Below are 21,581 nucleotides of genomic sequence, written 5' to 3'. Positions count from 1 at the left end.
GAGGAGAGAGCCCTGCCCTGCCTGTGGAATTGTCCTGAGTCATCGCTTTGGGCTGGGGCCAGGGGAAGGAGGTGCCCTCAGCCTTCCTCATTCAGGAAGGCCTGGGAAAGGCAGAGAAGAGCCAGGACAGGGGCTGCCGGTGGCAGGTAATGCCCGGAACCGGCCTGATCCCCACCCTTCCAGGTGGGCTCTGGCTGGCCCGAGGGCCCTGGTGCATTCATGTCAGCCAGCAGACCCTTAGGAAAGTCTTTGGAGTTCCTGGGACAGGAGGGGTGTTAGGCACAGAGGGAGGAGAGAGGCGGGCGAGGAGAGGAGAGGCGGGGCCAGCTCTAAGTTTCACTTCCTGTCACTGCTGAAGCAGCAACCCAGCCCCAGTGTGTGGTGTGTGGCCCAGCCCAGCTGCTGCTGCTCTGCTGCTGCTCCGGTAAGTGAGGGGCCCCAGGGCAGGAGAAGGAAGCTATGGGTCATTAGTTTTAGTGTACGTGCTGCCAAAGCAAGCACAAGGGAAGCCATGGGTACGCCCTTCCCAGACCAGGTGGGCACTTGGGGAGGGGTCAAGCCCAGAGGGAGTGTGCTGGTCCAAGAAAGAAAACCATGGCACCCTCTCTAGCTTCTGGAAGAACAGGCCCTGGAGCTCAAGCACATTGCCTGCTGGTGGAGGGGAGGCCCAAGGTGTGCTGGTACTCACCCCCAACTCTTGCTCCGCAGCAGGTACCCCATGATGGGCTCACAGACCCCACCCCCAGAGCTTGTGCAGACCCTTATCTTCTTGGACCTGGAGGCCACCGGACTGCCCTTCTCCCAGCCCAAGATCACAGAGCTGTGCCTGCTTGCTGTCCACAGATGTGCCCTGGAGAGCCCCTCCACTTCCCAGAGTCCAGTGCCCCCACCACCCCGTGTGGTGGACAAGCTCTCCCTATGTGTGGCCCCGGGAAAGGCATGTAGCCCCACAGCCAGCAAGATCACAGGCTTGAGCACAGCTGTGCTGCAAGCGCATGGACGTCAGCTCTTCGATGACAACCTGGCCAGCCTGCTCCTTGCTTTCCTGCGGCGCCAGCCAGCACCCTGGTGCCTCGTGGCACACAATGGTGACGGCTATGACTTTCCCCTGCTGCAGGCAGAGCTGGCCATGCTGGGCCGTGCCAGCATCCTGGACAGAGCCTTCTGTGTGGACAGTATGGCTGCCCTCAAGGCCCTAGAACAAGCTGAGAGCCCCTCGGTGCACAGCCCGAGGAAGAGCTACAGCCTGGGCAACATCTACACACGCCTGTACGGGCAGGAGCCGCCAGACTCCCACACAGCTGAGGGCGACGTCCTGGCCCTGCTCAGCATCTGCCAGTGGAGGCCCCAGGCTCTGCTGCGCTGGGTGGATGCTCACGCCAGACCCTTCAGCACTGTCAAGCCCATGTATGAGGCCACTGCTTCTCTGAGGACCAGCCTGCAGCCATCTGCTGGTGCAACCATGACACGCCTACGTGCTGCCAAGAACACCAGTGCCAGCCCCAGCAGGAGCAAGAGATCCACAGCTCTTCCTACACCCAAGGACCCTGGAGACCTGCCCAGAGGTGAGCTGCTGGCCTCCCTGGGCCTGCTGGCTTTCTTGACCTTGGCAGTAGCCACACTGTATGAACTGTTCCTGGCCCCACAGGGGCAGTAGGCCAAGGGAGGCAAAATAAAGAGCCCCCCACCACCACCACGGCAACATTGAGCATCACTGCCTTGCAGCCTTGCTGGGCCTCTGCCCACACTCAGGGACCCGGGGAGGGAGCGGTCTTTGATCCTCCTGCAGGGGAGATTGAGGTGCAGATAGATGCCCTACAACAAGTAGAGAAGACGGGAATCCCACACTGGGCCGAGTGCCCCCATCCCCACCAGCTGCTGAGGCTGTGAAGAAAGGAGGCAACAGCTCCAAATGTTTGTTTATTACAAACAGGTGCAGACCCTAAACTCTCAGGAATATTTCAAACAGATCCTGGTGAAACTATACCAAGGGCGCAACAGCCAGGGCCCTCGCTCCCACTGTTGGCCCAGGCACCTCTGCTGCCAGGATAAGCAGGGGGCAGGAGTCAGCCACTTCTGGGATGCTGGCACTTTCAGAGATCAGACTGTCCCTCCCCTTTCAGTCAGGTTCCCTCCAGGACCCTGGGGGTTTCCACCTCATGTCCACAGTTACACAATGTAAAACAAAACAGAAACCATCCAGAGGGAAACAAGAACACAGCAAGGAGGAGACCCAAGTGTACTGGCGGACTGGTGAGCAGGAAACCAGCCCTGGGGGCCGTCAGAACATGTTACCTGGTGGCACTTGCAGGAGGCACTCTGACATCAGGAGCTGCCCGGCGCCTGCGGGGGCAGCACCAGCTAAAGGGAACAATGCAGGACCTAGAGCCCCGAGCCAGACACCACACACCTGCCTGCATCACAGCCGCAACCCTGCAAAAAGCACCTGAGCCCCGGGGAGGACCAGGGGAGAGTGCCCACCTGGTTCTCAGAGTGTGGCTTCAGAGTATAAGGAGCAAAATTTCAAGTGAGGAAAAGAATGAAGCTTGGTCCCTGCTGAGAGTTGCTCCCCACCTCATCAGCCCCGTGTGTAGCCAGGACACGCACCGTGTGCAGGGCAGCAGAGCACCATGCCTGCACGCCGCTCACACCAGGATAGTCACGGGGCAGCTGGGGCCAGCTCAGGGGGCTGCCTTCGGGGAATCCGTATAGGCTGGGTTGTAGGGTGGCTGGCTGGCAACGTACGGCATGGCTGCACCTCCTGAAACAGAGGAACTGGTTGGCTGCTGTGGGCAGCACCAGGTGGGCTGGCAAGAGGCAGCGGTGGTCTACCAGCCCTGTATCTGGGGACATGTACTCAAAGGCATAAGTGGGGTCAACCCAGCAAGGGCACTCACCAGCCAGTGTCTCGTGGTAAGCAGGCGGGCCCATGGGCTGGGCTGGGTAGGGCGGTGGGTACTGCATCGGGTAGGGGGCTCCTGGTATCCCTGGCTGTGAGGGCATTGAGTGGTAGCCCTGGTACGTCGGTCCAGGGTAGCTGGGTGGCGCGCTTGGAGGCTGAGGGTAGGGGGCGTGCACCACCGTGGTAGATGTGGTGGTGGTCACGACCGCTGCACAGAGAAGCCATGTCAGGGCCCCTCCATTTCCCTCCCTCCCCAGGTCTTGCTACCCCCACCCCTCCGGTTTCACCAAAGCAGGGCACTGACCAGCTCCCCTTGCCCACCCAGGAGCCCACAGTGGGGCAGGGGCTGGTGGGCATGCTTACGGCGTGGCCGGCGGCACATCTTGTACAAGCAGCAACAGGAACAGGTGAAGCAGACGATGATGGTGACCACGGAGAGCACAAAGATGGTCAGGCCAACGGCCACAGTCGCTCCAAACCTGCCCGAGAGCCAGTGCTGAGCCAGGGCCGCCCACCCCACCCTGGGGCCAGGTGCCCAGCCTCACCCCTTCCCAGGAGCCAGCGCCTCACTGAAGGTCAGACACGCTGGGTAATGTACAGCCAGGGTGCAAGCTTCAACCTGTTGGGGCCCCAATTACCTAGTGGGTAAAATGGCATTGGGAGACTACATTTAGCACTTAGCCCAGGTCTGCCCCTTGTGCCCCCCTAAGGAGCAGGAAAGACTTCTTCAGTCCTCTACCATAATCTCTTGCCCCCAGCAGCAGATGGCTTCTAGCACATTCCATAAACCAAGCAGGCACTGTGGGGCTCAACCATGAACCCTTGGCGGTGAGACAGCCAAGCCTTACCCTCTAGGAGCCCAGCACAAGACACAAGTGTCTGGTTTACTGGGGTGCAGGGGTGAACAGATAGGCAGTGTCCCTGCATGCCTGTCAGCCCAGAGCAGGCTGCTGGCCCCTGGGTACCCAACAGCACATCAGGCATTCGCAGCTGGCAAGCAGGGCCCCCTCCACGGGGGAGGAGGAGGAGAAGCAGAGAAACTGGAGACAGCTCCCCTTCTCCCCCTGACCAGAAGGGCAGGCCTGGGTCCAGGACAGTCCCCCAGGCAGGAGGGGCCCCTCATTACCCTTCTGTTCACCAGAGGAAAGGCGAGTGCTTGGCCACCACAGCCAGCGTCTCCAGGAGGAAGGCTTGGCCCCACCTGCTCCCACGCCACTGCCCGGAACAGACCAAGGGACAAGCCCTTGACATTCTAGGCTTTCACCCAGCAGCCAGCAGCCAGTGGGCAGCTCAGGCCAGGCCCCACGACAGCAGCGAGGCCACCAGTGGCAGGAAGTGGGTCGAAGACTTGTGCTGCCCACAATGGGCACAGTGCCTTCCTTAACAGAAGGGCATTCAAGCTCACCCCATGTCAGCTTCTGCCGCTGGTGCCCAAGGACCTCCTGCACCCCAGGACTGCCCCTTCTTCCATCACAGGCTACTCAGAGTCAGTCTCCACCCGTTTAGGGGAAACTGAAACCAACCCTCTTCCCCCCCCCTCCTCCTCCCAGCCTGACGTCAGCAGCAGGCAGCATCCTCTTAAAGACACAGTGTGGCCAGGGGAAGCAGCCAGAAGAGGGCACTCCCAGGAGCCCCAGCCGCCACCTCAGCTGCCTCGCAGCCAGGCCTGCCCAGGCCTGTCCAGCCACTCCCGCTACCCTTCAGGCAGAGTTGGACCCTTCAGCTCCCTGCCTCCACCCACCTGGCAAGCCTTCAGCCACCAGGGGCCTCAGGTACAACTCCATCCCTTTGGCCTCTCAGCCCTTCCTCTAGCACCAGCGCATGCTCTCCAGCCCCTAGTGTGACTCACCCAGAAGATGCCACTGTCCTCCCACTCCCACCCTAATGCCTTTTGGAGCTCCTGTAGGAATCTGCCTGCTAAACTCCACATTGTTCAATACTTCCATTACAGCTGACAATCAAAGAAGAAAAGAGAACCCTGCCATTTGCCTCATCAGACAGTAAAACTTTCAACAAAGAAAACAAAGTTTTCATTAAAACTACAGCCACCACACCCTACTAGGCCCAGCAGCCTGGCAGGAGTGGGACAACTCCCTCCTCCAGCTCAGCCTCAGCCCTCTTCCCTTCAGTACCCAGGAGCCCAGGGCTGCCTCCCACCCGTAGTCTCCTGCCAGGGCCTGGTGGGCAGGTGCTTGTCTTCCCCCATCTCCACCTTCAACTAGTTATTCCTGTTCACCCCCAGACCTCTACTGGAAGCGTCACTCCCTCTAGGACAACTTTCCTGAGCTTGACCTACCTGGTGGTTGTTCCCATTGCTGGGCCAGAGTGGGGGTGCGGCAGGTGAAGCCACAGTTGGGGAAGCCTGTTGTCCCATCAGAGTGCTGGTCAGGTCCAGGCTGCTCCACTTCCAGCCCAGCTTCCTGACAGTGCACCTGGGGAAGCACTGTGATGCTCCTAGCTCAAGCTGTACCTGCTGCACCTGTTCCTACAGCTGGACACAGCTCTGGGCTCCGAGCTTCAGCCTGGCCAGCCCCCCCGGGGAGCCTCTGAGGAGTGACCCTGCAGATGGAAGACCTCTTTCTATTTCTCTATGTGTCTGTCACTCTGCCTTTCAAGCAGATGAAATATTGGTTTTTAAAGAATACAGAATTATATAGACAGAAGGAGACAAAGAAATCTTCCATCTGCTGATTCACTCCCAAATGGCTGTAATAGCCAGGGCTGGACCAAGCCAAAGCCAGGAGCCACATCCAGGTCTCCCACTTGAGTGCAGAGCCCAAGCACTTGGACCATTCTCTGCTGCTTTCCCAGGGACATTAGCAAGGAGCTGAATCGGAACTGGTGTGAATCAATACCCACACATTGCAGGAGGCAGTTTCACTCTTTGAACAACGCCAGCCTCTGTTTTTTTAGAAATTGAAAAGAACTAATTACACTTCAGCTTATAAGCACACACTCCCAGGGATAGTACTGTGGTGCAGTAGGTTAAGCTGCCAACTGCAGTGCCAAATGCTATATAGGCATAGGCTCAAGTCCTAGGTGCTCCACTTACGGTTCAGCCCCCTGCTAATGGCCTGTGAAAGTAGTAGAGGGTGACCCAGGTCCTTGGGGCCCTGTACACATGTGGGAAACTGGAAAGAAGTTCCTGGTTCCTGGCTTTACCTCAGCTCTGGCCTGCTCATTGTAGCCGCTGGGGAGTGAACCAGCAGATGGAAGATCTCAGTCTCTCTGTGTAAATACCTTTCAAATAATCTTTTTTTTTAAAAAAGAAAACATGGGCCCGGTGCATTGGCCTAGCGGCTAAAATCCCCGCCTTGAACGCGCCGGCATCCCTTAATGGTCACCAGTTTTAATCCCGGCATCCCCGGTTCCCATCAAGCTCCCTGCTTGTGGCCTGGGACTCTGCACCTGCATGTGGGAGACCCAGAAGAGCTCCTGGCTCCCAGCTTTAGATTGGCGCAGTACCAGCCATTGCAGTCACTTGGGGAGTGAATCATTGGACTAAAGATCTTTCTCTGTCTCTCTCTCTGTATATCTGACTTTGCAATAAAAAGAAGACGTGCACACATGCCCCTTTCAGCACCTGACGAACTGCATCTTGCACCTGTGCTTTGAGTCATCCCCGTATTCCAACAGGTCAGTAGTCACCTGGCAAATGAAGGATAAAATTTACACAGGGATGCGACTGCCAACAGAGTGCCAGGCCACTCATCAGGCAGCAGCAGTGAAGCAAAGCCACCAACATGAATGAAAAGGGCCTTCCAGGAGTGAGGCTCCCTCCTTGGTTCAAGGAATCTGGAGGCCAAATCCAGAAGGCAGAGTCACCCCCAAGGCGGAAGAGGAGGGGCAGGGCACCATGGCCCAGGCAGGGCAATGGTCACAGGGAGAATCCCCCGCATTCTGATGGCAAGGGCGGCTCTGAAGCAGGCACCAGGCTTTTCCTGGTGGGCAGTACCAATGGGTGCCAATGGCCAAAGAACTGTAGAAAAGCAACTTCCAGGGCTGGCAGGCAGGCCAACCTGTCTTCTACTGGCCAGCGCATCCCTTGCAGTGCCATACGGAATGGGGCAGAGGGTCAGGAGTGGCCAGTCTAGGCCCACAGCCACAGGCTCCGCCCTCAAGTACCAGAATCAACACCAGGCCCAGGCCGGACATGGGTCCCGCAGCACACACTGGGGTAAGGTGGGCTGCAATTGCCAGCGCTGGGGCAGCAGACAGGAAGGCTCCTCTCCCCAGACTGCAGCAGGAGTGCTAGTCAGGTCCTTGGGTTCACAGGGCATCACCTAGGTGGAGGGGTGGGGTGGAAAGAACAGAAACCACAGGCCACGGGCTCCTGCTTCCCCTGCCAGGCTTCTTTGGAGCTCCCAAGCTGGGCAGGCAGCCCCCTGCAGTAACAGCGACGGAGGCCTTGGCCACTGGCACACAGAGAATTCCCTGTGCCTCCCCTCCAGCCTCACAGGGATGCTGGGTGCTCAGGAAATCAGAGGAGAGGAGAGGGGCAGAGCCTGTCCCTGCAGCACATGCAGGGCGCCAGAGCTGTGCACACAACACTGCATGTCGATGCCACACACACTCCCAGGGCCCCACTCCTCCTCCCACTGCAGCTCACCCCACGTCTGCCCATGGTGTTGTGCACAGCATGCACACACCCAGCGCCCCCTTCTGCTCTCAGGGAGACTGGGGGTGCTGTCCTCGTTGGTCACAGCACAGCCCTTCCAGCCTTCAACACACTCCTAATCCCAACCAAAGCCCTTCACCCCAAACCTGCCCTTGGAGCTGCAGTGGTACCCCAGGCCTTGCCAACACAGTTCATATCCCGAAGCAGAGGGAGACCAAATCTGTCAGGGACACGGGGCCTGGCGGAGGACTTGGCGGAGGTGAAGGTAAGCAGGGCCTGGCCACACCCCTGATGCTCCACCCAACAGGGGCCAGCCACTGGTGCTCTTGGGCCAGGAGCTAACTCTGCTCAACTTTTCTCTGTGTGAAGTCAGATGCCTCGCATAGTGGCCACAGCAGTTTCTGGTGGACCATGGACTAGGAGGTACCTGAGTCTCAGAACGAATCTCACCACCCTGCCTGCACACAGACACAGGCCCAGAGCCCAGGGTCGCATTCTCCAGGCTCCTGGGTTTCTCAGAATGAAAGACAGCCCAAGACAGGTACTGGGCAAAAAACCTGCAGGTGCAGCTGCACGCCCCAGCCACCAGCAGGAAGTGTGCGTCACATCTGGTGGAGAAGGCGGGAGAGCAGGGCTGCTTCCTGGTCTAGAGGATGTCCCCACATGATAAGGAACCCCAAACCTCAGCACTGGGACCCTGACAGTAACATCAGCGGCTCCAGGACCATTGCCCTCCATTCTCCCCCTAGCCCGGCACATCTGCCGTACCACCTCTTCCCCAACCCACTCCCTCATTTCCCCACCACTGTTCCATCTGCCCCAGTCCATCACCTGTCAACCTGGGCCCCACCCACTTCTTGCCTCCCACCAGTCACCTCCTTGGTCAGCCTCTCAGCCATCCGTACCACCAAGGACTCCAGCCCACAGTCTGACCATTCCAGCCCCTGCCGCCCTCAGCAAACCCACCACATCTGCCAGCACACACCCCAGAAGGACCATTCTCCAGCAGGCTTCACTTACCCTGACATGGGGTCATCGCTGTCAAAGCTGGAGCGAAACCTCAGGGCTGAGCCCAGCTGCTCCAGGGGCTCCGAGCTGGCGGGGGCACTGGGGGCACTGTGGAGGAAGGCTTGGGTTTAACCCTGCAACCCCGTGGGGCACAGCAGGAGCACACAGGTGCCACCTTGGGGCACACACCACCCCACCCCAGGGTTAGCCCCTTCTCCCAGAGGAGGGGCCCCCCACACACCAGGACCGGGCTTGTCAGGGTTCCAGGGAGGGCTGGAGCATCAGGTGTGTGTTAACAGTTTTCACTTGATCTTAACCAAAAGGCCGAGAAGCGATGTGTTAACAGTTTTCAGAAGTTACAAGGTTTCTGTTCCTCTTGTCAGTGGAGGAAATTAGTAACCAGTAACAAAGAACTGCACTGTCAGAGTCAAAACAAAACAAAACAAAATGCTTTAAAGTACTGATGCCTGGGGAAACTAATTAACATGATACAAACAAACAAAAACCACTAGTGGCAGAGTTGGGGTGCAGGGTTAACTACCGCTTGGTATGCCTCTGCCCCATACCCCCGTGCCTGGTTCAAGTCCTACCACTCCACTTCGGATCTAACTTCCCGCCAGGGCAATACTGGAAGTCATCAGGTGGAGATGCTTGGAACCCCATGGCCAACCCACTGGAGCTCAGCCCGGCTGCAGCCTGGGCCCGCACTGGCGTCAAGGCCAAGTGCGGAGTGCACCAGACGACAGAATTCTCTCTGTAGCTCTGAATTTTTTTTAATTGGAAAGTCAGATATACAGAGAGGAGGAGAGAGAGGAAGATTTTCCATCCTTTGATTCACTTACCAAGTGACTGCAACAGCTGAAGCTAAGCCAATCTGAAGCCAGGAGCTCTGAGCTCCTGGGGCTCTGGGGCTGTTGGGATTAGAACAGGGATGCATATGGGATCCCACTGTGTGCGAGGTGAGGACAATTAGCCACTAGGCTACTACACTGGGACCCAAAATAATTTTTTTTTAAATTCATTAATTACATTGTGTTATGTGTCACAGTTTCATAGGTACTGGGATTCTCCCCACCCCTCCAAAATAATTTTTTAAAAGAATTAATCTCTGCCCCCAAAAAGCAAGAGTTGAATGAAGTAACAAGCAATCATAGAAAATTGGGCCCGGTGCAGTGGCCTAGCAACTGAAGTCCTCGCCTTGAACGTGCCAGCATCCCATATGGGTGCCGGTTCTAATCCTGGCAGCTCCACTTCCCAGCCAACTCCATGCTTGTGGCCTGGGAGGGCAGTCAAGGATGGCCCAAAGCCTTCGGATCCTGCACCCGCGTTTGAGACCGGGAGGAAGTTTCTGGCTCCTGGCTTTGAATTAGCACAGTACCGGCTGTTGTGCTCACTTGGAGAGTGAAACATCAAATGAAAGATCTTCCTTTCTGTCTCTTCTCCTCTCTGTATATCGAACATTGCAATAAAAAATAAATAAACCTAAAAAGAATCATAGAAAATTAATAAATGTGTAGAACTGAGTGATGATGTAAACACTGCATGTTGGAATCCATGAAATAGCACTGAACAGTCCTGAGAGCGAAACTGACATCTTGTACAACAAAAGGAAGTGGGAATGGTTATGAAATAAATTGTCATTAAACTCAGTAAGTTTCAAAGAAAAGTTTCAAGAACCCTTTCCAAATAAAAAAAAGTATGTGTGTGTATATATATATACACACATATATATATACACACACACACAAACATATATCTATATTTAATTGGAAAGGCAGACAAAAACAGGGAGAGACAGAAAGATCTTCCATCCACTGCCTCAGTCCCCAAATCGCTGCAATGGCTGGAGCTGAGCCGATCCGGAGCCGGGAACCAGGAACTTCCTCCAGGTCTCCCACATGGGTGCAGGGTCCCAAGGCTTTGGGCCATCCTCGACTGCTTTCCCAGGCCACAAGCAGGGAGCTGGATGGGAAGTGGGGCAGCCGGGATAGGAAGTAGCACCGATGTGCATGCCAATGCTGCAAGGCAGAGAATTAGCCAGTGAAGCCATCATGCTGGCCCCACTATATATATATATATATATATATATATATATATATTTTTTTTTTTTTTTTTTTAATTTTAAGATATTGGGGATAGGCACTAAGCAAAAATTGTCACTTGGGACACCAACATCCCATATCAGAGAGCCTGGTTTAAGTCCCAGATCTGCCACCAACTCCAATTTCCTGGGAGGCAGATGATGGTTCGAGGGCCCTGGTCCCTGTTACCCTCATGGATGACCTGGAGTGAGGCTTCCATCCCCAGGCATGTAGGAAGGAGGCACTCTCAGGCTCTCCTCCTCTAAAGCACAGTGACAACCACCTGGCTCTGGGATTGTGACAAAAAAACAAACGGGGGAGGCCAGCGTGGGAGCCTAGTGACTAAAGTCCTCACCTTAAATGTGCCAGGATCCCATATGGGTGCCGGTTCTAATCCCGGCAGCCCCGCTTCCCATCCAGCTCCCTGCTTGTGGCCTGGGAAAGAAGTCGAGGACAGCACAAAGACCATGGGACCCTGTACCCGTGTGGGAGAATCAGAAAAAGTGCCTGGCTCCTGGTTCCAGATGGGCTCAGGTCCAGCCATTGTGGCCATGTGTGGAGTGAACCAGCAGATGGAAGATCTGTTTCTTCTTTCTGTAAATCTGTCCAATGAAAATAAATAAATCTGGGCCCGGTGCGATAGCATAAAGTCCTCACCGGGATCCCATATGGGCACCAGTTCTAATCCTGGCGGCCCTGCTTCCCATCCAGCTCCCTGCTTGTGGCCTGGGAGAGCAGTCGAGGACGGCCCAGAACATTGGGACCCTGCAGCCATGTGGGAGACCCAGAAGAGATTCCTGGTTCCCGACTTCAGATTGGCTCAGCTCTGGCTTTGTGGTCACTTGGGGAGTGAATCATCAGACCGAGGATCTTCCTCTGTCTCTCCTCCTCTCTGTATATATGATTTTGTGATAAAAATAAATTTAAGGGCCCAGCGGCGTGGCCTCGCGGGCTAAAGTCCTTGCCTTGAACGCCCCGGGATCCCATATGGGCACCGGTTCTAATCCTGGCAGCTCCACTTCCCATCCAGCTCCCTGCTTGTGGCCTGGGAAAGCAGTCGAGGACGGCCCAATGCATTGGGACCCTGCACCCGCGTGGGAGACCTGGAAGAGGTTCCTGGTTCCTGGCTTCGGATCGGCACACACCGGCCCGTTGCGGCTCACTTGGGGAGTGAAACATCGGATGGAAGATCTTCCTCTCTGTCTCTCCTCTCTGTATATCTGATTTTGTAATAAAATAAATAAATCTTTAAAAAAATAAGTAAATTTTAAAAAGATTTATTTATTTTTAATGGAAAGTCATATATACAGAGAGGAAGATCTTCCATTCGATGACTCACTCCCCAAGTAACTGCAATGGCTGGAGCTGAGCTGATCTGAAGCCAGGATCCTGTAGTTTCTTCTGGGTCTCTTACGGGGATACAGGGTCCCAAGGCTTTGGGCCATTCTTCACTGTTTTCCCAGGCCACAAGCAGGGAGCTGGATGGGAAAAAGGGCTGCCAGGATACAAACCAGCACCCATTTGGGATCCCGGTGCGTGCAAGGCGAGGATTTAGTCTACCGCACCAGGCTCAGACTTCTTTAAGAAAACCAGTGCGCAGGTTTAGGTGAAGGAGCAAGCACCCGCTAGAAAATACCAGTCAGGGCAGGGCTGAGAGTGGGAGACATGAGCCTGAGGCGCCAAGTCTGTTCTTTCCTGGGGACACCAGCCGGTGGCAGGGGGCAGATGAGCACTACCTCTGGAAGCTCTGGCAATCATGGCCTCAGCTGCTGCAAGTGATACTGTGCTGGGAGAAAAGCAGCCAACAGCTGGCGGGCGTTCCAGGTCTGGTTCGTGCCAAGCCTGAGCTACCTAGCCAAGCATGCCAGCAGAGCTGCCTAGTCTTTAACATTAAATCTGCAACAAATGAACTTTTTGTATTTTGAAGATTTATTGATTTTTATTGGAAAGATCTACAGAGAGAGAAGGAGGAGAGACAGAATCTGTCCACTGATTCACCCCCCCAAGAGGCTGCAATGGCTGAATCTGAGCCAATCCGAAGCCAGGAACTTCCTCTAGGTCTCCCACGCAGGTGCAGGGTCCCAAACCTTCGGTCACCCTCGACTGCTTTCCCAGGCCACAAGCAGGGAGCTGGATGGGATGTGGAGCTGCAGGGACAAGAACCAGCACTCATACAGGCTCCTGGCACATGCAAGGCTAGGACTAGGCTACCATGCTGGGCCCAAGAGATGGACTTCAGCAGGAAAAGACTTTTTTTTTTTAAAAGATTTATTTTTTATTTTGATTACAAAGTCAGATATACAGAGAGGAGGAGAGACAGAGAGGAAGATCTTCCGTCTGATGACTCACTCCCCAGGTAACCGCAATAGCCGGTGCTGTGCCCATCTGAAGCCAGGAATCAGGAACCTCTTCCAGGTCTCCCATGTGGGTGCAGGGTCCCAAGGCTTTGGGCCGTCCTCAACTGCTTTCCCAAGGCCACAAGCAGGGAGCTGGATGGGAAGTGGAGCTGCCGGGATTAGAACCAGCGCCCATATGGGATCCCGGCACGTTCAAGGCGAGGACTTTAGCCCGCGAGGCCACGCCGCCGGACCCAGGAAAAGACTTAACACTCCAGAACTTGCATCATAAAGCAGGTGGCTCCCACAGCACAGTGCTGCACTGGAAGCACGCAGGGCAGAGCCCTGAGGGGTCCTAGTGGACCACACTTACAGCATGCCACAGTGCTAGACCAGAGCCCCAAAGCTGGGGGCGGGGGTAGGGGGTGGGGGGCAGGGGTGGGTCATCCTGGCAATGAAGCACATGGCGCATTCTTGCTGCCTGCTACGCTGACACCTGTGCAGGGGAGAGGTGCACACGAAGGAACCAGTCAAGGACTTCAGATGTCACTTCAAAAGACAAAACCGAGTGGCGGAGACACTCAGGGGACATGATCATTGGCACTGGTCCAGAGTTGGACCCATGAGACATGATAGGGAGATAACTGTACCCAGACACCAAGGCCTACACCCCTAATGAGCAAAGACAAGAGGAATCCACGTCCTTTAGCAACTGTTAAAAGTAAGGGTCCGGGTGGGGAATTACACAGGCCAGGCAGGTGGCTGCCTTACGCTCAGAAGCTGGAAGCTACACTTCCCCTGTCCAACATGATGCTATCTGCCTGTCAATCAAATGACCCCTCCCCGAGGATGTACTCCCCCTTTCCTGGGACCTGGGGTGACACCATGTTACCACTCACCTTTCCAGGCTCCTAAGAGGCCACACAATGGGAGGGGCATTTTAACTCTTTCGGGGGACACAAATGAAAGTAGAGGGGCCAAGCACATTGGCTCAATTGGCTAATCCTCCCCTAGTGAGTGCTGGCATTCCCAAATTGGTAACAGTTCAGCTGCTCCATTTTCTAATGTTTCTTTCTGCTTGTCGCCTGCGAAAGCAGTAGAGGATGGCTCAAAGGCTTGGGTTCCTGCGCTCACATGAGGGACCTGGAAGAGACTCCTGTCTCCTGGCTTCGAATCGGCTCAGCTCCAGCCATTGTGACCATTTGGGGAGTGAACCAGCAATGGAAAATTTCTCTCTTTCTCTCTCCATAGCCATGTCTTTCAAACAAAAATAAATCTTTAAGCAAACAAAACAAAAGAGGACCAAAGATGGGGCTGGTACTTCACTGAGCAGCCAAGATAGACGCTGGGTAGGCCGCCCGTACCCCACGTCACGGCGGCCAGCTGACGCCTGGAGCAGCTCTTGGAGCCTGGAGGGCAGCAGCGATGACTTGATAGTTCCCCTGCTGCCTCTCCTGCGGGAGGCCTGGGCTGGGCTGCTGGCCCGGCTCCTGGCCAGCCTAGGTGCTGCAGGCAACTGGGGAGGTGAGCCAGCAGGCAGGAGGGAAATGTGGTTTCATAAGAAAAAAAAAAAGAGAGAGAGAGAGAAACTCAATCTGTGTATGCCCCAAGCACAGGATGGGGACAAAACAGGAAGAGGTCCCTCAGCGAGGGCACGCTGTCACTGAGCTGGGACTTCCTGAATCTCAGCTCAAAGACCGACCACAGGTGTCTGCACTAGCCAGCCCACGCAGGAACGTATCACCCAAGTGTCCTCAAAGTCACACACATGCAGGGTCATAAGATGAGTCTTCATAAACTTCAAGGGGCTGGTGCTATGGCTCAAGGGTTAGTTAAGCTGCTGACTGCAGTGCTGGCATCCTATACGGGCAAGGATCTGCACCAGCTGCTCCACTTCCGATCCAGCTCCCTATTAATGAGCCTGAGAAAGTAGCAGAGGACGGCCCAAGTACTTGTTGGGCCCCTTCATAAATATGGAAGACTGAAACAAATCTCCCGGCTTCAGCCTGGCTCAACCCTGGTTACTGTGATCAACTGGGGAGTGAATCAGCAGATTTGTCTCTCTCTCCTTCAAGTAAAAAGTTAATCTTAAAAAAAAAAAAAAAAATTAAAGGCCCAGCATGATGTGTCAATGGCTAAATCCTTGCCTTACAAGCACCAAGATCCCATATGGGCCACCAGGTCTAATCCCAGCTGCTCCACTTCCCATCCAGCTCCCTGCTTGTGGCCTGGGAAAGCAGTAGGAGACAGCCCAAAGCCTTGGGACCCTGCACCCGTGCGGGAGACCCGGAAGAGGTTCCTGGCTCCTGGGTTTGAATTAGCTCAGCTTCGGCCGTTGGGCTCACTTGGGGAGTGAATCATCGGACAGAAGATGTTCCTCTCTCTCTCTCCTCCTCTCTGTATATCTGACTTTGTAGTAAAAATAAATAAATCTTTAAAAAAAAAAAGTATTGGGCCCGGCGTGGCCTAGCGGCTAAAGTCCTCGCCTTGAAAGCCCCGGGATCCCATATGGGCGCCGGTTCTAATCCTGGCAGCTCCACTTCCCATCCAGCTCCCTGCTTGTGGCCTGGGAAAGCAGTCAAGGACAGCCCAATGCATTGGGACCCTGCACCCGCATGTGGGAGACCTGGAAGAGGTTCCTGGTTCCTGGCTTCGGATCGGCACGCACCGGCCGTTGCGGCTCACTTGGGGAGTGAAGCATCGGATGGAAGATCTTCCTCTCTGTCTCTCCTCCTCTCTGTATATCTGACTTTGTAATAAAATAAATAAATCTTTAAAAAAAAAAAGTGTTGGAACAGCTGAGCTCAAACCAGTTCCCACATGGGATACCAGCACCCCAGGTAGAGGCTCAGCCTGCTGTGTCACAGCATTGTCCCTACAAAATGCAATGTGAGGGGCAACCTCGTGGAGCACATTCAGGTGCTGCTCTGAGACCCGCTTCCCCTGCTGGAGTCCATCAGAGCCCCGGTTCAAGCTCCGGTGGCTCCCCTCTGATGGGCTCCCTGCTAACGCACTCTGGTCACACCTGGGCCCCTGCCATCCACATGGGAGACCCAGACGGAGCTCTGAGCTGCAGGTTCCAGCCTGGCCCACCCATGGGGACTGCGGGCACTGGGGAAGGGAGTCAGCAAGTGGAAGACCTCAATCTCTTTCCCTCTTCACCTTTCAAATACATGAAAACGAGCTTTTTTTTTTTAAATTGGAAAGTCAGATATACAGAGATGAGGAGAGAGAGAAGATCGTCCATCCGCTGGTTCACTCCCCAAGTGAGCGCAAAAATCGGAGCTGCGCTGATCCGAAGCCAAGAACTTCTGGGTCTCCCACTCGGGTACAGTGTCCCAAGGCTTTGGGCCGTCCCCGACTGTTTTTCCAGGCCACAAGCAGGGAGCTGGATGGGAAGCGGGATTAGAACTGGCACCCATGGGCCCAGCATGGTGGCCTAGCGGCTAAAGTCCTCGCCTTGAACACGCCAGGATCCCGTATGGTTGCCGGTTCTAATCCCGGCACCCCTGCTTCCCATCCAGCTCTCTGCTTGTGGCCTGGGAAAACAGTTGAGGATGGCCCAAAGCTTGGGACCCTGCACCTGCGTGTGGGAGACCTGGAAGAGCTCCTGGCTCCCAGCTTTGGATTGGCACAGTACCGGCCATTGCGGTCACATGGGGAACGAATCATCAGACGCAAGATATTTCTCTCTCTCTCCTCTTCTCTGTGTATCTGACTTTGCAATAAAAACAAATATTAAACAAACAAACAAAAAGAACTGGTGCCCATATGGGATCCTGGCACATACAAGGCAAAGGCTTTAGTTGCTAGGCTACTGCACCAGACTCCAAGCATTTTCTTAAAAACAGAGTATATTTGCATCTACTGCCGACCAGACACTTAGCTGTAAACAAAGACACCAACAGATGCAGGTCATCGCCACAGCATCTGTTACGGGAAAAAAGGGGACACCACACAGGGATCTGTCGCCATCACAATGGATTAGCAACTGTTGTGACAATAAACAACATGGATGAAACTCCCAGCTAGACACAGAGGGCCCTGTGTGGCACATGACTGTGCACATGTGGGACATAACACACATGGTCAGGCGGACAGTGCCCTGGGAGGAGCCAATCAACAGGGCTGTTTCTTTGGGGTTTTTGCTTGTGTTTAAAGCAGAGTGACAGGTGGGATGGGCGGAGTTCGGAGAGGAAAGGAGATGTTCCTCCCCCTGCTGGTCCACTGCCCAGTGGCCAGAGGAGCCGGAGCTGGACCAGCCTGAAGCCCAGAACTCAACCTGGTCCCACAAAAGGCACAGGGGCCCAAGGGCATGGGGCATTGCTTGCTGCTTTCTCAGGCTGGAAACTGGATGGGAAGAACTCCAGGAAGTCAAGTCAGCATCCTGTACAGATTCCAGCCCTGCAGGCAACCTTACCACGCCAGTACTCACATGAGATCCTGGCGCCGCAGGCCATGGCTTAGTCTGTAATGCCACAACAGTGGCTCCCAAGGTTTGTTGACCTTGAAACATCATGGTTACACAAGCATGTTTGCTTTGTGCTAATTCACTCATCTACATTCAGATTTGTTTCCTTTTATGCACATATATATTATCAATTTACAAAACTTTCCCTAAGGCTATCCCAGGCCCAGTATGGCTGGTATCATGACATAGGGTTATAGAGGAATTTACTGTGTAATAAATCACACAGTTGGTGCTATTTTACACACCTTCCTGTGAGCCACAATCCACAACAGAATGGTATATAAAATAACATCAGTGGGGCTGCCCCTGTGGTGTAGCAGCTTAATTGCCACTTGCAATGCCGAAATGCCACGTCGGAGCACTGGTTCAAGTCCCAGCTGCTGCGCTTCTGATCCAGCCCCCTGCCGATGTGCCCGGGCAGGCAGCAGAAGGCGGCCCAAGTCCTGGCGTCCCTGCCAGACATGTGGGAAGCCTGGATGAATTCTAACCTCCTGGCTTCAGCTTGGCCCAGTCCCAGACAGATGGGAGATCTGCCCCTCTGCCTTTGAAAGAAATAAAATAAATATGACATTCGTGATCAGCTTGAACAGTAGACAAACACCAAGAATTATGTGAATTGAGAGGTTAGAAGACATTTTTCAGAAACAGGCACCAGATGAAAATATGGCCAACCTAGGAGACATGAATACGAGAAGGAGAAGGGCAACACATCTAATCCAAACTGCACAAGGAAAGGAGAGGACCGAAATGCAAGTTTCCAGAACTGAAAAGACACTAAGCCACATATTCTAGAAGTTTAGCAAGTCCATCACAACAAAAATAAAAAGAAATTCCTAGGGGGTCCAACGAGTGGCCTAGCTGGCTAAAGTCCTCCCCAGGATCCCATATGAGCACCAGTTCTAATCCTGGCACCCTATCTCCCATCCAGCTCTCTGCTTGTGGCCTGGGAAAGCAGTCGGGGACGGCCCAAAGCCTTGGGACCCTGCACCCGTGTGGGAGACCTGCAGAAAGTTCCTGGCTTCTGGCTTCGGATCGGGCACAGCACTGGCTGTTGTGCTCACTTGGGGAGTGAATCATCAGATGGAAGATCTTCCTCTCTGTCTCGCCTCCTCTCTATATATCTGACTTTGCAATAAAAATAAATAAATACTTTAAAAAATTGGAACAAGCAGAAGTGGGAGAGGAAGGGGTGGGGAGGAGAGAGGGAGGGGCAGAGGAATGAAGGAAGCCATCATTTGGAGGGCCAAGGCGGCTGCCTGCCGACTGCCGGGCTATGGCACCGCAGAAACCACGAGAGGCAGAACAGACTGCAGGGAGAGCTTTGGAAATCATCAATGACCTAAACTCCCTTGCTCAGGTGACCCACGCCGAGGTGACTTACCGTACTCAGGCTCAAAACCAGCACAGAAGCCCATCTCCTCACAGGCAGAAGCGTCTCATAAAAGCCCACATCATGCAACGAGGGGTAGATCCACCACCCACAACATCAGCATCTTCTGCCAGAGCACCAGGGCAAGGCCCAGCAGCTCCACTTCTGCTCCAGCTCCCTGCTAACCCCCCTGGGAAGACGGCAGAGGACGGCCAGAGTGCCTGGGTCCCTGCCACCCACATAGGAGACCCAGAAGCAGCTCCTGGCTTTGGCCTGGCCTCCTCTAGAACCTGGACCCACCCTGGGTGTGCTTCCCAGAAATTCTTAACTGCAGAGGACACCGACCACGACCACGTGTGCCACAGCAGTGCGTCAGGGACTTCCAAACACCGCACTGAGCACCGACAGAAGGGATCTTCTGCACCCCAGCAGTGGGTCCACAGAGCATCACAGCCAGCCAGCACTCCCGGGCAGCAGGGAGCACACAGGTGGCCGGCAGCTGTGCCCACCCACTCACAGTAAGCATCTCCATTCTCCACACCTGTGGCCGAGGCAGACACACAGGAACCTGGGACCTTGAATCAGCCCACGAACCAGTGTCCACCCCAAGTGCGGGGTACATTCCTGGCCCACAGCAGGACTCAGGCCAGGTGCCCACCCTGAGCACATGTGGGGACAAGCACACCAGACACCAGCAAAAGACACTGACAATCTCCCCCTGCCACCCCATAACCAGCTGAGCCCACAGCCGCAGCAACTGGAGCCTCAAGGGTGGGAAGGAGAAGGGGTGAGGAAAAATGGAAGCTTTAGGGGAGTCCAGTCCAGAGCCGGGGCCAGCCCCCAAAAGCTTCTCTCCAGGGCTCCGGCCAGTCCTGTTACAGGCTGAGGACACCCACCTGGTCGGAGGCCCCCCGCACGCGTGCTGGCTCCACACCAGTTTCTTCCGCACATCTGAGCAGCAGTACTGGGCGTCACAGGTGCCACAGCAGAAGTCAGGACAGGAGGTGGGCAAGCGGCTCTCTCCGCGGGGCACCACGCACACCTCTGCACGGGCTGCAGCGGGCATACACAGGCTGGTCAGCCAGGCTGCTCCAGCAGGCCTTCCCCTCCTCTCCCCCAGGCCACAGCGGAGATGAAACCCTCCCCCACACCCCACCCCTGCACCTGCTGGCCTCCTGAAGGATCATGGCCTTGCCAGGTGAGTCTCCCTAAGCTACTCAGCTCTCATCCATGTCCTGTCCTCAGGGGCCACAGAGCAAGGCTCACTTCAAAGGGTCTGAAAGGTCACTACGCTTTCAAGTCTGTCTGCACTGTCCCTATGCTGGCCATTTCCCATCCCCCACCTGCGCCTGGACTCATCCCTCAAGACCTCGGGGCAGGCCACCGACTCCTGGAGCCCAGCAGTCCCAGGCACACACCAAGGAGCGCAGGGACTCGGACTCCTTGTCCCTCTGTCCTCCTCAGCCCAGACCCTGCTGGACACAACTGCAGGGGCTCAGTTCTCACTGACCACACTGTGGCAGTTCAATCCAGCACCGCCACCACCCAAGAGGCCATGCCCTGGAGGCTGGCCTGGCCACAGGCGTGGGGCTCTCAAAGCCCACAAGGTTGCCCCAGACCAGATCATCCACATCAGCATCCAAGGACAAGGCCACGTCGCCAGGACCTGCTGGACCAGGTCTGACTCCAGGCTTTGGATCAAAAAGACACCCCCAGAAGCCCCCCTCCAAGGGTATCCCCAAGCCTCTGCCCCCCAGCAGAGACCCATTGCCCAGTAGCAGGAGGGGCCATGACAGGTTCTGTCAAGTGCTAGGCGGCCCAGCCAGGTCCATGTGACCCCAGAGGACCACTAACGGCACCCCACAGGTACCCTGGAGCCTTGGCGGGCGGGGACAATGTGGGAGCGCCAACCTGGCCCGGGGCCTCCGGAGCACGCGCCCAGACTCTGAATGAGTTCCTTGAGGAGACACAGCTGGGAGAGGGAAGGCAGCCCTGAGCCGGAGCAGCTCCAGGCAGAGCCCAGCTCCGGACTCCAGGGCGACAGCCTGCCTCGGCTGCGGCCACCTGCTCTCGGGCGCCCACGGCCAGCGATGCCACAGCAGCGCGTCCGGCCACGCTGGCGAGGCCCCCCGGGTACCCAAGCAGGGCGCCGCCCACTGGCCTATCTAGGAGGGCCGAGTCCGGGCGCAGGACTCCCCGTTCTCCTCTCCCCATCCCTGGAACAGACAGCCTTCGCCTGTAAGAAGCCACCGGTACCAGCGGGGACTTTTCTCAGGGCAAAGCGGCGGGTCCACAAGGCCCCCAGCCCAGCCCACCCCCAAGTCGGTGACTCTACGTGTGGCACGGGGCGCTCGCGGCGGGGTCTCCTCCTCCTTCGCGAGGTCGTCCCGGGTCCTCGCAGACAAGGAGTGGGTACCCCAGGGAGGCATCGCTGGGAGGGCGGAGAACCCAACGCCTTGCAAAAGTAGAGGCGAGCGACCCCCTCCCCAGCCAGCGTGTCAGGGCAGAGCCAGGTCCAGCTGGGGCTGCCCGGCGCGCCCGGATGTAGTGGTAGATGATCTGGGAATGTGGAAGGAAAAGAATCCGTTCCCCGCTCCAAGGCAGGACAAGCGCCCCCTCTCTGTTGCCCCCAATCCAGGCTCACCCCCTGGAGGCGGCGGCGGCAGCAAGAGCAATAGCAGCAGCGGCAGCAGCGGAGTCCGCGACGCGGCCATGGCTGGCGGGTGGGCGGACGGACGCGAACTCCTCGTCGTGGCGCTGCCGCAGCCTGGGGCGAGCGCACGGGCCGCTCGCTTC

The 21,581-nt window shown here is 56.0% G+C and overlaps 2 protein-coding genes across 7 annotated transcripts; one reads left to right on the top strand and one right to left on the bottom strand.

The window, feature by feature from the left end:
* Positions 1-32: 32 nt before the first annotated feature.
* On the top strand, positions 33-5,366 carry TREX1 (three prime repair exonuclease 1). Of its 2 annotated transcripts, XR_009247407.1 has the most exons (4): positions 33-424; positions 709-1,565; positions 3,228-3,477; positions 4,854-5,366. XR_009247407.1 is itself a non-coding variant. In XM_004581742.2 (2 exons), exon 2 carries the CDS (start codon positions 719-721, stop codon positions 1,655-1,657), a length of 939 nt encoding a protein of 312 aa, XP_004581799.2. In that variant the 5' UTR covers positions 33-424; positions 709-718; the 3' UTR covers positions 1,658-1,704. The 2 variants fall into 2 exon arrangements, 1 of the variants encoding a protein (XP_004581799.2); XM_004581742.2 differs by lacking the exons at positions 3,228-3,477; positions 4,854-5,366 and having other exon boundaries at positions 709-1,704.
* On the bottom strand, positions 2,383-21,581 carry SHISA5 (shisa family member 5). 5 transcript variants are annotated; one of them, XM_058679123.1, is made up of 6 exons: positions 21,430-21,581; positions 19,682-19,838; positions 8,541-8,636; positions 3,266-3,381; positions 2,898-3,110; positions 2,383-2,761 (listed from the first exon to the last, which is right to left on the bottom strand). In XM_058679123.1, exons 1-6 carry the CDS (start codon positions 21,497-21,499, stop codon positions 2,682-2,684), a joined length of 732 nt encoding a protein of 243 aa, XP_058535106.1. In that variant the 5' UTR covers positions 21,500-21,581; the 3' UTR covers positions 2,383-2,681. The 5 variants fall into 5 exon arrangements, with proteins under 5 accessions (XP_058535106.1, XP_058535107.1, XP_058535108.1 ...); XM_058679124.1 differs by having other exon boundaries at positions 8,541-8,627; positions 19,676-19,838; positions 21,430-21,580; XM_058679125.1 differs by lacking the exon at positions 8,541-8,636 and having other exon boundaries at positions 21,430-21,580.

The sequence above is a fragment of the Ochotona princeps genome, chromosome 21, assembly GCF_030435755.1.
Source record: "Ochotona princeps isolate mOchPri1 chromosome 21, mOchPri1.hap1, whole genome shotgun sequence".
Classification (NCBI taxonomy): Eukaryota; Metazoa; Chordata; class Mammalia; order Lagomorpha; family Ochotonidae; genus Ochotona; species Ochotona princeps.
This window is presented reverse-complemented; position numbering and strand designations above follow the sequence as displayed.